This window comes from Anser brachyrhynchus (genome assembly GCF_964034855.1).
Source record: "Anser brachyrhynchus genome assembly, chromosome: 3".
Taxonomy (NCBI): Eukaryota; Metazoa; Chordata; class Aves; order Anseriformes; family Anatidae; genus Anser; species Anser brachyrhynchus.
In genome coordinates, this window is record NC_137696.1 from 33,116,684 (window position 1) to 33,133,764 (window position 17,081).

The following is a 17,081-nucleotide window of genomic DNA, read 5'->3' on the forward strand; positions in this document are numbered from 1 at the left end:
AAATTGTCACTTATCCTTTATCCCTCTCCTGATAAAACTTGTGCGCTTGTCACTTGTGGAAGGAACTGAGGGCATGGCACTGATGCTGAAAATAAGTCATACCAGCAATGAAATCTCTGATCCCTATGCCATTATAAATATTGCTTTAATGAGAATTAGTTAGACAATAGACATAGTGAAGATACAGTCCTCTATTCTGTTTGTTAGTGCAGAGATTAACAGCTTTGACCTGTATTTGAAGAATTTGAAGTCTATTACATTCGGTAACTAAACTTCAAAAGCAAAGCTATCTGTGCTAATTACAATAGTAAGAAAAAGAAAAACAAAATTTGAAGGTGTACCTGATGATGCTGAATATTTTTTATATTACAAGAAAACTCATGGTATAGCTGGAATTTATCAATATCTTTTTCATTTCCATTTTTGGATGACACTTTTGCCAAGGCTGACTGGATACAAATGTACCTTTGCTGACATCTGAATAAAAGAAACAAATGTTAATAGGTATTTTAGCATAAAACTTGCAAAAAGCTATTAATACATATTAAATAAAAAACTGTGTTTGGTGTTTATCCAATTATAAATTATGTCAACTCTCATCAGTCACAGACCTACTACATACCTTAATGCAGAAACTGACCTGACATATACTGACTGGAACATACCAAGGGAAGAAATTCAGAGAGTCCTCAGGAAATGCTGAACACAGACCTTCTCATGAAAGGGATGGATAATCAAAAGCCACCACCTGGACTTCAGTTTGGTCAGTTATTAGTTCAACTTTACAAAACAAATTTTGAGAAGTTGCAGAGAACGTTACAGGAGTAATTTATGTTCTACAAACAAAATCTCTTTTGAACCTACCCATCCTCAGAACACATTTCTTGCTTTGAGCGCCTAACGCCCATAAAATTTTTCATTATTTTTACAAGTAACAGGGATCCCAAATACAGCTTCCTGAATGCTCCTTGAGATTATTACACATTTAGATCAAAATTACAATTTAGATCAAAGAGAGGTATCTGTGAAGAATTGTGCATCCAATTAAAAAGCTTCTGGTGGTCAAAAAAAAGAAAGGGATAGTCTGGTAATGACTGAACATCCTTTACAAAACATCCCCTCCATTGAAATTATCACACTGCTGTGCTCTCGCCTTTTGATAAAGTTGGCCATTGCAATGAACAGCAAACACAGGCCAACTAAATAGAACCAAACTGATCCAAACCAAACCATATGCTCCTAAGAAGGTATCTGTTATTTGATAATTGTGTTCTCTGTCCCAGATCGTATACAGCAAGGAGGAAAAAAAAAAAAAAAAGGCAAAAAGCAACAAGCAACTCTTACTCTGTTACATGAACCTCCCTGGACATGACAAATACCTTGAAGTCATTATGTAAGGCAAGAAAATTTAAATTCAGCTAACACAGTAGAAGGATTGATAACTCCTGCTTTAAGAATAGTCAGTCGCTTGTCTGATGGACTAGTAATGCCAACATTAACTGTCAATAAACGCAATTACACTGACTGATGTCAAGCACTAAATATTGGAGCAGCAGCTACAGCAAACATGCCTTTGAAAATCTATAGCTTGAAATAAGTGCATGGAGAGAAAATTTTTCCTTAGAGAGATCTCTCTGTAACTGCAAGGGTGATCAGCTCTATATGGAACAGAGCCATGGATAATTTGTCAGTCTTGAGGAGTCACAGTATCCTGCTACACTCAGAGGAGATTTCTCCTCCACTGATAACCAGATGGCCAGAAACACCAGAGAATGTCTCCAGCACAAGTGAAGGAAGAGACGTAACAGTAATACTGTTTTCAGATCATTAAAAATTGTGAATCTGCATGACAGGAGACTGATTTTTACCATGTAACCTGGAAAAGTTTAGAAAGCAAAATTCAAACTTACAATTTCCTGATGAAGTCCAGGGTATCTTTATCCTTAGCAAAGATATCAGCCAGAATATGCTGTACTCCAGCCTCTACTTCCTGGATATTTGCAAGTCCTTAGGGGGGGGAAAAGTAACTATAAAAAAAGCTAATATGAAAAATTACACAACTGCAGAAGCACTAAGAAAATATAGACAAGCTGAGAAAATTTGATGCAAGTTATCTGTTGGATTTTCAGGTTTCAGTGAAGAATTTTAGTTCACTGGATTTTTTTTAAGCTGTGCTTCCTTTCCAAAGCATCTGTAACTGTTACATCTTCAGTAAATCTGAACAGATCAATGCAGTATCATAAAAAATGGCATTAAAATGGGGGAAAAGTAATAGTTCTGTGCGTTTGCTGCTAACAGATCTTGGCATTTATGACAGATGAATTATTTACAATAGTAAAATTGGACATTCAAGTGTAATTTGTGAGGTTGTAATAAAATGAATCAATTGCAGCAGAAGTTTACACATTTTGCTGACTGATATGGAAACAGTCTAAAAACTCTGCAGGCAATCCTGTCCTTTCTCTGTGTAATAGTTTTGTATTTCCCCAGTTTTGTTGCAGGAGTTTGCACGGCGATGGTTCTGAGATCAGGGTAGGCTCATCCTATCCCACAAAACACTGTTGAAACAGTGAAGTTATAAAACGTCTCCATAGACAAAGTATTATAGGGATCTAACAACAGAATCATTCAGCTTTTCAACACACATCCCTCACTTCAAAAGACCAAAAAAAGTAGCACATTTGTCTCCTTAGCATAGCAGTTGATCTGTAACAGAACCAAAAATTAATGAAAAAAAAGTATCTTATATTTTAAAAATCAATCTATATAATCCTGCTTCTAGCAATGCTCAGTAACAAATGGTTCAGAGCAAGAATCCTACAGTTGGCAGATATGGGACTAACAGTCTAGCACAAAACACATCGTTTCTAACTCTGCTGTCTGGTAGGTTGCACGTTGAAAGAGCTTTTATAATACCATTTAGAAAAAATGCATATTAGAAAAAATGCATAGCTCTGATTACTAACATTTTGACTGAATTCACAACCACTAGGGAGCTGAAAGCACCTTTCTTTCATTGTTGGATTACGGCACATGAAAGAATGCAGTATTTGTCTTCTCAAAACCATTCAATTTTTTTTAAAAAACATATCTTAAAAAGATTTGATGAAAACTTTTCTGCACAACAAAGCACTCCACTTTAACAAAAACTCCCTCTGATCTCAAACTGTACATAGGCTGTCAAACTGGCTTCCAAGTTGATAAAAGTGATCCAGTTTGTATATGGCTTCTGATGCGCCTTTCAAATTAAAATGATTATATAAACCCAACTACGTTATTTTTAGAACAAAAATGAAAATAAGTATACTGATTTTAAAATCTGAAGTGTTTATGCTGCAACAAATAGCACTCCCCTTTAAATGCACCCTAAATAATTTATGTCGATTTCCACCATGAAGATTTCCTTTTGGCTCCTGAGACCAACAGAATAGTCAGATATGTGGTTGCAATAGACTGCTTTGTGACGTTTTAAAAAGCAATAACTAAATTATTATTTGGTAACTGATTCTCAATGCAAAGTTAGGATAATTCTATAAACAATACATAATAAAATAGAAGATACAACTGAAGTGGCAAGAGTAAGAATCGCCCCCACATAGAAGTTGAACACTTTATTATAAAAGTCAAAAAGCAAGTACTGGGGCAGGGAAAAAGAAAAGTACTTCTCTATTTTAACACCATACAGAAGGCTGCAACAATCTTTGTATTTTATTGTCAGAGATTGCCCCCTACAGATTCACCCATAACTGCATTCACAAAGAAACACAATTCTGCAGCCTATATATGAAACTATCGGATTGTTAAAGTTCCTGCTAAAATTTCAGCAATTACATCTTATCCAACCCCTACTGTCATCCAGTAGCAAAAATTCTCCAGCTCATTCCAAGTTAGCAAAGCCAGATGTTATTAAAATATGCTGTGATGGGTGAAATTTACTTAAGTAAACAGTATAAATATAAACCTCTTCAATCTATATACAATCTGTGTCAAATCTTCAGTTGACAGTTCAAATACGAGCAGAACCACAGAGAGGTCTAAGGTATGCAGTACACTTTCTCCCTCTTTCCGGTAAATACAGACTTGCCCTATAACATCTGCGGACTTCTGTCTCTTGTATACCAGAATTATTGCTATTTACAACACACGCACACAAAATAAAAAAAAAAAAAAAACACAAACAGGAAAGGTTGGAGAACTATGGCACTAAATTTGAATTCTATTGCATCTTGCTAAAAACTGTGGAATTTAAAATAGTTAAAAAAACTTCCAGCAACCTAGGGACAATTAAAATAATTCTTCTTTTCAAACACTAGAAATAATTCAAGACATTAGTGCTAATAGAAGCAAAGCGCTTACCTTTGACATTGGGTCTAATGTACGAAAAGAGATTGAGTTCCATAGGATTCTGCAGGAGAGAAAGAGCTGCAGGTTCTAATCCCAGCTGCTTGGCTCTCTGGGCTTTGGTACCTTTACTCCCAGTTTTATAAGGTGCAGACTTAAACAAAAAACAGTTATTAAAAGGCAAGGAAATATTTCAGTTATGCTATGTACATTATGCACGATTACACTTAAACTAAGGATGATCTAAAAAAATGAGTAGTATACTGACCACATGGTCCAATTCTTCGAAAGTTCTGCAGTTTAATAATGCTGTGAATAGACAACCTGATAGTTTCCCCTCTTTCTTCAACTTCTGTATCATTGTATGTGTCTTCTTTGCAACAGAACTAAAAACATAGAGAGATATTACCAGTTACATTTCATGGTGGATTAAAAAGGATTTTTGTTTTGACCTTGTCTAGTACACTGCTGAAGATCTCTGAAACCTGTGAAACCTCTGAAGATTTTATCTCATGCTAATCCCTTAACAAAATTCTGACAATTCAAAAAAGGGTTCCTAACCATCACTCTCTTTCTCTAATTCAAAGTAGTATCAAAATGTGTTGTGGTAGCCTTAAGAAAAATAATCAAACAATAGAGAACATCATTACTGCTATATACATTTTTTGGAAGATTACTGGCCCAAAAGCCAAATAAAAAGGTCAAAAGTTAAATCCATGTCAATGAGCGCTTACAGCTGTAATTCATACCAAAGTAGTTCTGCAGCATGAAGGACAGCGTACCAGATTTTAAACCTTAATTAAGATACCTGCGACATTACCCTGCTGCAGACAGTGAAGGTATTTTGTTATGATTTAAATAACTCATTCAGACCATCTCAGGCGACATTCCCTCTTTGGAAAGAATCTTTTCCTAGGGCACAACCTGGGAGTAAAAGCTGTTGCATGAAAAACCATGTCGACAGAAGAGCTCAAGTCTGTTCCCTTGTCTCAAGAGAGTACATCCACACAAAATCAACAAGGAATGAGAGCAGTCTCATCCACCCCTGCAGTGGGCTTTGCTGATCACTTCTTTGCTGCAATGGTCCAGGATGGTTTAGTCTACCCTCCTGGTACACTACAACCTCAAGTAGTGCTCTTCACTAGAAAGCTTTGCTGTTCCAAGCAGGAAGTCAAGGGATTCTTAGCAGCTCTTTTTCTAAGACTGCAATTTATATCTAATTGGTCTACATATTTCCAGGATCTATAAGCTACTAAAATTGCAGACATAAAAATATTATTTTTTTTCTTGACAATTAATAATGTTAGATTTCTTTTTACGTAGACTGAAAAACAGATAGGCATCAAGCATAGCTACCTCAGTTTTCAACTTTCTTCTTTAAAAGTTCCTTCATAATTGCAGTGTGTACAAAATGTCAAAAACAGGGGATGCAGAAGCAGCAACAGGTTGTTACTCACCTCTTTCCCAGCTACCTCCCAGTAACTTACTTACCGTAGCTCTTCCAATGTTTGCTGCACTTCTCGCAAGGCATCAGCCTCCAGATTATTGATGAGCTCTTTTCGATATCGAGCAATAAAAGGAATTGTGTTTTCTTCTTGAAAGAGGCGAATTAAGTTCGCACATACCCATGGCTCAACATTTGTTCTTTCTGACAAAACCTGTAACAAGAAAAAAAAGAAACAACACACCACACAACAAAACACTTAGGAAAGGTAGCGGATTGCTTTAAACAGCCTCTTACTTAAATTCAAAACCAACTCCAGAATAACATGCTAACCAGCTTTGTCCCTGACAACAAAAGATGTGAGTCTTCCCACACATCCAACCACCACAACCAGTACTTCAAGAAGACATGTAACAACCAATGTTTCCAAGAACTTGTGACTACAAATAAAAAAAAAAAAAAAAAAGGAAAATAGGGTCTCTTGGGAATAGAATTAAATAGGATAAATAACAACAAAAAAAAAACAGACAAACTGCCTGTGGCAACACAGAAAACTTGAAGCTTTTTTTTGTTTGTTTTAAACAAACACCAGTACATCTCATGGTTAAACAAAAAATAAAAAACAAAACACAAACACAAAGCTGATCCAAATTCAACTCTGCCAATAGAAACTAGCATGATATTACCATAGGTTTCAAGATTAATCAAGTCTCACACACCTAAAAATGATTTTGTACAAACAGGGCTTTCTACAGATAGAATTACAGTGCATCAAAAAGGAAATGAGGACAAACTATATAGCTACCTTATCTTAGCAATGTTTTAACTACATTATTTTACTACAATTATTCCCATAGACAGCTGATTTAAAAGCCTTTCAAAATTACGAGGCCTAAAAACATAAAAACTCCAGTACAATCACACTCACTACATTTAGAGCAACAATACAGTACAGATCATATGGTCTACCTGCATTTCCAATAATATTTTAGAAGAAGCAGACATATAAAATTTTATACCCTTTTAAGTAGGCAGTACTAAGCATGATATATATTGAACTCATATTAAAATGTTCTATAACAACAGCTAGCAAGCCAGAATGACAGCTATCCTAAAACTGTCTTTATTTTAATGGCTTCAAAGTTAACATCCTACAAAAAGGAAAGATGATACCTCCCTTGATGTCACTGTTGTTTCAAGAAAGCAAATTCCTCTTTCATGGTACTGCAAACCGGTATACACTCTTAAATGAACCTCTACAATGAAATGATCCACACTACCTAAACCTTAAATTCTAAAACAGGCACCCCAAATCTTTCAGCATCCATTCCTGTAGGAGTTTCAGTTGGCTATACCAAAAAACTTGTGTTGATACAGAAGAAATATGCAGCAAACTGTTACAGGCAAGCTTTATACTAAGGGCTGTGTAAGTCACAGATGTTAGAATAATGTTAAGGTTTGAACTTTTAACGGTTATCAACCAACATTTATATTTATACATATATTATGACAATTTAATCAGAGGTTAAATGAGTACTTAACAGCACAATGACTCTGACATTCCAACTGATGCCAAGAGGATTCAAATTGTATGTTAGAGTCTAAGTGCAAATTATGTAGGAAATGATTTCATTGACACCTAAGAAAAGGAAAAGATCTCATACCTGTACAATATCCCAGTTCATTTCACATTCTTCTTTTACTTTGTTGCCTCCTAGATTTTTTACCGGCTTTCCTTCAGGAGATGTAGTCGATTTAATCTTTTTAAAATGTGGTTCATCAAATGCAAAATCCTCCTCAGATTTCTCATGTTTCGCTTCATTTCCCACTATAGGAGCACTTGTTGACGGTTTTTCATCACTCTCTGAACTCTTTACGTTCATCCCTTGGAATGAATTTGCTTCCATTTTTTTAGGCACTACTGGCATTTGATCTAAAGTTTTCAATTCAGTGCCTACATCTTCTTTCTTAGGTTTTAGAAGTTGCACCCTATTATCTTCTGCAGGAGCAATAGGCAAGGATAGATCCTACCAAAAAGACATTGAAACCATATTAAGCATTGACTTATAAACTGGCTCAACCACATTTCAATTAAAACCATGGAAAACTTGAAACCAGACATCATTTTCCCCAGAGAAGTCTCCATCTGGCAGGGAAATGCCAAGCCAGACATCAAGTAACCTGAAATATTTCTTGTGTGTAGGAAATAAAAGGATAAACATACCAACCAGACCCACAATTTAAAAGAAAGATCAAATTAAATTATCCCAGAAAGATTTAAGTTGGGCTCTCATTCAGAAGATATCAACCTACAGTCCTTACCTCCACTAATCTGAACAAAACTGGGCGCAGCATTGCATGGAAGCACACTTCCAATTAGGTATTAGGTGCAAAATGGGAACTGGAACTGAGATTTGGTCTGCTATTGCTTAACTTTGGACAAGCCACATGTTCTTTCCTGAATTTCCCCAGAGATCACCTTCAGAGTCCAAGCATTTATTTCTCAATATGCCACGTATGTCAAAATATTCAGAAACATTAATATAAACTAGAAGTACTGGCTCCTGTCATGACCTAACCTCTCATGCTAATCTTTGACAAAAGACAACTAACTACTGATAGCAATATATCACAGATTCATCATAATAAACTTTACTGGGTTGAACAACTGTGCAAGGAAACATAAGGAAACAGGACTTATTTTTGATGTGGTACTGAGCTGGTGAAAATGTAGAAGACATCAAAGGAGTAACACACAAACCAGAGGCATTATGGTGTTTATTTTTCATTACTGAAAAAACAGTGATTTTTATGTATTTTTGTTGTTGAAAGAGATCTTCATGGAAAACCCTATCAATAATCACTGGTTAAAATTTTTAAGGAAGAGTCCTTAGATCTGGGACAGTTAAATACACAAGAAAGCCATATTTATCAAATCTACTTAATCTTTATGGTAACATTTGAATCAGATGAGCTGATCACTCAGTCATGCAACTGAGTGAACCACCATTGGACAAATTCTACTTAGGTTACTTGCCCTCCATAGTACTTGTCTCTTGCTTACGGATACTCACCAATTCTTCTTTTATTGCTATCTTTTTGACCTTTTTCCTGGCCACAGCTGATCGTGGAGCAGCAAGTTTTTTAGGTTTTGCCTCATTTTTCTTTGTCAATCGAGGTCTCTTGGCAACTTTGCTTTTTGGCTCCCACTCCTCTTCTTCCTCTTCTGATTCAGAGCTCCTGAAAAACAAACAAGTAAACAATAATGCTTGTGAGAAGAATGAAAAGCAAGCCAATGAGTGTTTTCTGACACAAAAAGAAACAAACAGGACAAATAAATAGAAAGACAGTCACACTTAAAAAACACAGGTCTTTCCTGTTGCAGAGCTAACGGCTGGAACAATTTACTGAGCTTTCCTGAGGCTCATCACTGGCATGCACACACATTTGAGTCTGTTTCAACAACTGGCAACTCAGTTTCACTCTAATTTCATTGTGAGCATGAAGCAGCAAAGGTAGTTTGTGTTTTACAATTTAGAAATTGTGTGCACTAATAATTTTTAATAAACCTCTCAGAAATTGTGTTGTTCTTGTGCTACCACTCAAGCTTAGCACAAATCTTTAAGAAAACTGTTGTGACATATATGCCAAAAATATATACCATACATAAATGAAAAAAAAAAAGCCACCATGGAAACAGTAATCTTACGAATTAAGAAATGGAGATAGTTCATCATCTTCTGATATAAGGGCTTTGGATTGAGATTTTACCCTCCTTGGTAGAGATGTCATCTGAAACAGAGTGGAGAAGAAAGAAACAGAACATTTGGTTAAAGTTACAGTTTCTCATTGAGCCCTTTAACTCACTGCCAAGTGTGTCCTCATAATGTCTTCACCAATCACAAAAATTTCCTCCAGAGAAAGTTTAGATTTCTTAGTATCCAAGAATTTAGGCCACAGCAGCAGACATTCAACAATCTTTTCAATTTAGCCCACAGACAAACCAGCACTAAAGACTCCAATTATTTTTGTACTCAGTTGGAGGTAACTATTCCAGCTGCATGTAAAGCTATCCTAGCAGAAGGAATACTGGTTCCCAGACATATTACTGTGTGTCAATTGCGTACTGTGCCAGTCTTTTCTCCACCAGTCTTCTAAGAAATACAGAAAATAAAATTAAAATCCAACAATGTGAGCTAGCATATGTTTTTGATGTGAACAGTATTGCAAGATTTTCCATTTAGATCTAGAATTTCATCTCTGAAGACCAGTTGTTGCTTGTATGCGTATTAAAATCAATGATTCTGAAAGAGCTGTTTGTTTTCCTTGTAAAGCAAATCCAGAATTTACTTAAGTGACAGTTGTCAGTACCATAGTAGAAGAATGACTATTGGAGGCCCACATCAAATAGCACTAGCTATAAGCTTACTTGCAAAATAAAAACCTGGAGCAAATGCCATGGTCAGTAACAGGTCAGCTCTCCTGTACTGCTTCATTGACTGCAATCCTATCAGGTGAACAGTCAGAACATGCCTATAACAGAAAAACAGATCTCCACAGAATATACACAAAAAAAAAGTTACCTTATTACCTTATTAGCTTCTCGGGTGACTATTCTTCACCTGGACTTTCGAGACACCTGCAACTTCACCCAGACACTTTGTTTCTCAGTTTTCCTTCGCTCTTTACAGCTGAATGGTCATCATCATAGTCCTGAGTTAGTTATAGATTTATTCTTGTTGCCTCAGAGGCATGAAAATAATGTTTCCATTTTATACTGTACTTCACTCTGTGAATGGGAGAATCAAAAAACATTATTCATATCTGCAACACCAAGATTTCCACAATTAGGTAGCACCTGAGTCAGATAGATCTCTGATCTCTTTTGCAGGCACTGGGACACCTTTCAAATGGTCAAATTTCACAGTTCTTTCCATTTCCAAACTAGGTATTCAGCTTAAATATCATTATCGGTCATACTTCTTTAGCTAGTCCAACCAGTATTTTTTAGTATTCCAGGTAATTCTGGAAGCCAGTAATCAGTTTTCAAACAGTCTAATCAGCTTTTTCATAATTATCTCTTCACCACAGAAAAGAAAAAGGCAAAAGCCAACAAATCTGTTCACTCACCTAAGGTCAGCATTCCCCTTAGATAACACTACTCTCTAGACTTCCCTACCAGTTTTGGTCACTGAGCACACTACTGTGGTAGTTCTCGGGCTTACCCAAAAGCTCCACTAAAATGAAAGCATCATCTGGAGAGTCTGAAGAGTATTTCCCTCTCCCCTCAAGTGGCCGAGAGCTGGGTCTCAAAACATCTCAAATTTTGTACTGTTACACTAAGCAAGGGCAGAGCAAAAGTAAAGCTTACTCTATGAATTTAATTCTACCTCCTGCTGTTTGACATTGGTGACTGATTTAACTCTTTTTATGAGCACAATAGGAAATAAGCTCCTTGTTTTACAAAGCCAGACATTTTCCACAAACATATTAGCATCTTCTCCCGCATTCTTAAATCTGACTCTACTCGTCTTCATCCAATGCACTAAACGAAGCAGAATTACCAGGCAGCAAATATAGAAAAGGCAAAGGAAAGCATGAAATAGAATAGGAAGTAATATGTTCTATGGAAAAGTTTGATGTTGTTTGGTTTTTTTCCCCTTTTGGTTTCTTGGATTTTCTGCTTAAAAATAATTAGACCATCTTTTTTATGTTTGCTGCAGTCCTTAACAAAGATGGAGAAGTATTGAATACACGTGGCAGATCCAGGTGATCAGCTTAGCACAGAACCTCTCCTTTGCCCCACTCATCAATAATGCGATGTCAGCTCTTAAATGCACGTAGCAAGATGGGACTGGCCTCAGCTAGATTAATAATATAATTAAAGTTGAAGCACTGATTATCCACTAGATTTTTCTGAGAAGAGCAGTAACTTGCTCCTGAAGGTGTTGGTACATGCACTCAAAGTTAATTTGGACTAAGGTAAGAGATCAATATAAAGCACACTTATTTCCAAATAACTCTCTGTGAGCAGACAAGCCATGGTCAGAAACCGAAATGAGCCAAAATGAATCCTACAACTCCGAATAAAAGCCAAGAGCATCTGCAAGATGATTATCAAACATGGGGTATCACAAAGTAAAAATAAAAATAATCTGGATATTTCACTGCGAGGTGAGGTCCAGTCACAACCACCTCCCCTTCTAATAAACATATGTCCTGAACTAACTGTACTCAGAACAGGAATCTTGCAGTTGCTACCTATATTCTTTTTGTATACAAAGAATCCTTTTTTGATTCAAGTCCACAAACACACTTGTGATTTGATTCCAATTGCCAGACAGCTGTCTGCTAAATTTTCCTCCTGAGCTGCCTGCACTAGGGTGTGCTAACACCTACAGTTAATGACTAAGAAAAACAGTTCTGTGATTCACTGCAGGGGGAGGCAGGGAAGAGGATGAAAAAGCAACGAGTCTAAATGCCACTGGTGATGATGAACAAATATTACAAAATTTTTATTTTTTAACTTAAAAGACAATCCCTGAAGTGAGGCAGGAAGACGCAAGAAAGAGGCAAGCACAGATACGCTTCACGAGGGGCGTCTAAAATGCTCATTGCACTGACTACACGACAAAGCACTCATAGGCTACTGCCTGCCCTGTGCTCCGCTTCTACTTGGATACAATTCCCTGTGTTTCGTGAAGGAGACTTGTCAAGAGAAGCAAAAAGACACTCCTCCCTCCAATGTTGAGTGAGCTAGGAAAGACGTTATTCATCCCACAGCATACTGGGATCAAACCAGGGTGAAGCTGGCCACTCATATTTTTCAGATGGACTGCCCTCAGTGGCAAAACTTCCTTTACCACTTCCTTCTCTGTAGCCTCCAGGTAACCATGCTCCCAGCTAAGCGTAGGCAAGGCCTGGTTTCTACCCCAAGAAAATAAACTACAGCTTACACAGAACTGTGCCCCTTTCCCAAATCCAGAAAACTCCACAGCTGTAGAAGAGCCAACTACAAGGCTGACTGCTTCTTGAAAAATGAAGAGTACTGAATTTATACCAAAGAGAAGCCTGAACGAACCTTTTTTATCCCCACCTGTGTCTCTGTTCAGTGTTGCTGTACCTTATGGCAAGTGGTCGCAGTGCCTGGATTACTGGTGTCCCCTGCACTTAGCACCTGAAGAACCTAAACATGCAGCACGCAGTGATGTGCACAACTATCTAACCACCCTGTGTAGGATTTCACTGGCTTGCCATTCGGTGTATTCAACTCCTACACCTCTGTTCTAGAAGCTCTCCTAGCAGCCAAAGCCAGTAAACGTCCAAGTGATATTTGCTAGTACATTGCTTTTTCTTATTGTATGTATTTGCCAGAAATTTTGTGGTAATTAAAAAGGCTGTTCCTTGAGAAAACAAGATCTTAACAGTCATCTTGCCAACAGTATTTTCACTTCTACAAAAGGCAACAGGAGTTCGGAGCTAGAAACTTCTGCCTTGCACAAGCAGCTCTCAACTCATTTCATTTCAGATCTGTCCACATATAATAATCTGCATCTGTGCAGTAGGCTGAAACCTTAACACAGAACCTTTTCCCCTCTTCAAGGGAATTAAAACTCTTCGGCTCATCCGCCTCACAAGTGACAGAAGGCAGCATGAAACTTCTCTGCTAGAAACACCCAAATTCTCTCTGCTTTACACACTCAATAATCACTAGAGGCTTTCTTCTCCACAAAAGAAAAACAAAAACATTTCAGGACATTCTTCAAAAGTACTCCCCACATAAAAAAGAAAGAAGACTTTGCAGAATTATTACGCTGTCCGATGAGGAAGGCTTGAATCTATTTAAATAATTGCTATTGTAGGTAAATATATTTCCCAGGTCTACTCTCCAAGCAGTTTTGTTACCAATTCTCTTGCTTCCAACACTTTTATTCTCTCCATCCAATGCAAACTCCATAATGCATCTGAACTATCCCAGTGGCTGTACACTTCTCCCTGGCTGACAACTACTCATTAAAATATGGTGAGTGTAGTTGGATGTTGGGCCACACCAGGACCAAAGAGAAGTGATGGCGTAGCTCTTGTTACACTTCACTGAATCTTAATACCAGTTTGCACAAAACATACAGCAAGGAAGTAATCATTCTGCTGTTCTCTCTTCACACATCTGAGTTCTAGGCAGCGTGTGGAGCGTAAGAAGATTAGGACTTTAAGGGCCTTATTACGTTAAAGAGCAAACCAAGTTTCATTTAGAGACTTTAGAAGGATGATATTCTCTTCATCCTCTCTATTCATGCAAAGATACAACCTATTAAAAGTTAATTTCATAAGCAACTACTTTGGCATAAGCAACTACTTGCAGAAGCAGAAGTTTTTAAAGTCCTGAAAACAAATGTAATTAGAAGAAAAATAAACATAAACAAACAAACAAAAACTCTTTTAACCCCACCATCCTCCAAGAACTCCAACAAAACCCACAACTACCACAAGGCTACGTAATTCAATGACTAGACCAAAAATTTTCAAAATTAGAAACTGCTCCACTGATCCTAACAAACTGTGTAATCTTCTACAGTGCACACTAGGAAAAAATAACAACAGTTTAAAGTTATAGAAAATATTATGCCTCTACAATATGATCAAGCAAACGTCATTATGGTAAGTTTAAATCTCACAACCTTGCTACATTAAGTCACATAAATCCTCATAAAGAAAAAAGAGAAACATAGATCTGAAGATCAACAAAGGCAGCTGCACCTTACAACTCACACGAAGAGTTTTCTCTACCCGAAGGCACATTAAAAAAAATAAAACAACAACAAAAAAAAAACTAACCACCAAAACACACACATTGCAATTTTATTTCATTTCAGTAACTGCAAAAAATCCTCTAGCAGAAAAGGACACAGAAACTTCTAAAGCTCTTTTTCCCATTAACTTCAAGTAACGCGTTCCTTCCAGAAAGGAAATCTGTCTATGTAGGAAGCTCCTCAATCACTGCTCTGCAGCCTCTGCTTTTGTAAGAAAATAGCAAGGATAATAAAATTTTGCATTTTAGCTTTTCCTAATATCACACAGTCCTAGCCAACCAACAGTTTATTATAACATCAAGCATCTGGGGCAGGACATAAAAAGCACTACGGTTCCCACATGACAAGTGGATTTCAGACCATTATTAGCAACAGCAGAATGGCCCACTCTAATAACTATATGTAGGCTTTTAACAGTTTGATTTTGCTTGTCATTTTAAGACACTTCCAGTGCATGCCAGAACTAAGACAAAATCAAAGTGTGAGCATCCTGTCAAGCAGCATAGAGGAGAAAATGCTACACAGACCAACGGCAGGGACTTGTACTGAAATTACTGCTCCATAAGATTTTTGTCATCTGTAACAACTAAGTTGTACTTGAAAAATATAAAACCAACTTACTTGCGGCTAAAAACTTGGCGAACTCCCAGACACTTTTGCTGGGAAAAGCTAGTGCACTAGATTTCCAACTTTCTTTTCTTACACAACTGCCAGTCAGGACTACCTGAGAAAGGAGTCAGATACCAGTCAGGGGAATCCAGCGCTAACTGGAAAGTTGCAGCCAGAAACAAAGGGGCAGGCACGTAGGGTGCGTACGTACAGCAGAACGGCCCCAGCACTAATCATCAAGGAAAAGGTAGATAGTGCAGAATCACAGAATCATTTAGGTTGGAAAAGACCTCTAGGATCACGTAGCCCGACCTCCGAAGCACCACCCCCACTGCAGCACGCCAAGGCCGCACCCTGGGCGCACTCCTTGCTGCCCAGACGTGGTCCTACATCCGATGCTTGGGCTGGACCAAAGGAGCCACCTGCACCATGGGGCGCTGCCAGAGGGGCTGTGCACTGCAAGGGACAGGGCAGCGCTCTCCGTGTACTTCTCTTCCATGTGCTTATCTCGGACCACCTATGGGAACAGATGGTGTTACCGCAAGGGCAAGGGGCTTCTGAGCCAGCACGGCTGCCGGATGACGTGTGGCCGGTTTCCTCCGGCCCAGCAAACCAGCCCCAACGCTTCCACTGGGTCTGATTTAACGGGTTTCTTTCTGAGGGACAACGAAGACCTCCCCTGCATGGTAACAGCCGCAGCACGTTTGGCCATGAAGGTGACACTCATTTTGGGATCCTGGGCGGCACGTGGGGAGCTGAGATAGCATGGCTCGCTGCCGCGATGCGCTGCAGCCAGACCACGGCTGCCGGGCCCGGAGCGGGACCGAGCCGCGGGCACCCGCTGCGCGTCCCCTGGGCCTGCCGGCGCCCCGCTGTCCCCGCAGACCCCGGCAGCACCGCCCGGGGCCGCGGCAGCAGCCACCTCCCGCTTACCCGCGGGGCTCGGCTCCTCCAGAAAACGCCCCCCGTTTCCACCCGGGAGAGCGGAACAAAAGGAAGCCCCCCGCCCCGAAGGGCGCCGGGGCCCGCTCCCCTCCGCCGCCAAGCAGCCCTGCCCTGCCCCGCTCACCCGCGCACGGCGAGGGCCGGGAGGCGCCCCCAGGCTTCGCCCCCCTGCCGCCGAGTTTGAACGGGCCGCCAGGTCAACCCCGGCCGTGCCGAGCCGAGCCGCCCCGCCGCGGGGAGGAGCAGGAAGCGGCGGCCGCGCCGCGCTGCAGGAAGCGGGCACCGAGCGGGGCGGAGCGGCCCCGGCCCCCGCCCTCAGCCCCGCTCCGCCCCGCTCAGCCCCGGGCTCCTCCGGCCGCCCGGGTGGCGGTGCCCGCCCAGCCCCTGCCTGCCCCAAGGGGTCCCCCGCGGCCGGCGAGGCCCCCGCCGCCGCCAGGTGGCGCTGGGCGCCGCGGGGCCCGGGCGCTGAGCGGGTGGCGGGGCTGGCTGCTGTGGCGACGCGGGGCCGGTTGGGGAGAGCGGCTGGAAGCGCTTCTCTCGGTTTTGTATCAGCGGCAGCCGGCGTGTGACACAGAATCACAGAATCATTAGGTTGGAAAAGCCCTCCAAGATCATCTGGTCCAACCATCCCCCTACCACCAGTGTCACCCACTAAACCATGTCCCTAAGCACCACGTCCAACCTTGCCTTGAACACCCCCAGGGACGGTGACTCCACCACCTCCCTGGGCAACCCCTTCCGATGTCTGACTGCTCCTTCTGAGAAGAAATGTCTCCTCATTTCCAACCTGAACCTCCCCTGGCACAATTTGAGGCCATTCCCTCTAGTCCTATCACTAGTTACCTGTGAGAAGAGGCCAACCCCCAGCTCCTCACACCTTCTTTTCAGATAGTTGCAGAGAGCAATAAGGTCTCTCCTGAGCATCCTCTTCT

At 40.0% G+C, this 17,081-nt stretch overlaps 1 protein-coding gene across 5 annotated transcripts in view; it reads right to left on the minus strand.

Moving 5' to 3' along the window:
* Positions 1-16,459, minus strand: part of SRBD1 (S1 RNA binding domain 1) — a 127,469-nt gene extending 111,010 nt beyond the window's left edge. For 4 of the 5 annotated variants that reach the window (XM_080588044.1, XM_080588043.1, XM_080588042.1 and 1 more), the window contains exons 1-10: positions 16,274-16,459; positions 10,377-10,574; positions 9,495-9,577; positions 8,860-9,025; positions 7,450-7,812; positions 5,833-5,999; positions 4,610-4,727; positions 4,357-4,495; positions 1,911-2,007; positions 342-477 (exon numbers count right to left, since the gene is read on the minus strand). In XM_080588044.1, the coding sequence (XP_080444170.1) occupies positions 342-477; positions 1,911-2,007; positions 4,357-4,495; positions 4,610-4,727; positions 5,833-5,999; positions 7,450-7,812; positions 8,860-9,025; positions 9,495-9,577 (1,269 nt within the window). In that variant the 5' untranslated portion in view covers positions 10,377-10,574; positions 16,274-16,459. Of the gene's footprint in view, positions 1-341; positions 478-1,910; positions 2,008-4,356; positions 4,496-4,609; positions 4,728-5,832; positions 6,000-7,449; positions 7,813-8,859; positions 9,026-9,494; positions 9,578-10,368; positions 10,575-16,273 lie in introns of all 5 variants that reach the window. The other variant, XM_080588041.1, reaches the window with a different exon arrangement.
* Between the last annotated feature and the right edge of the window lie 622 nt (positions 16,460-17,081).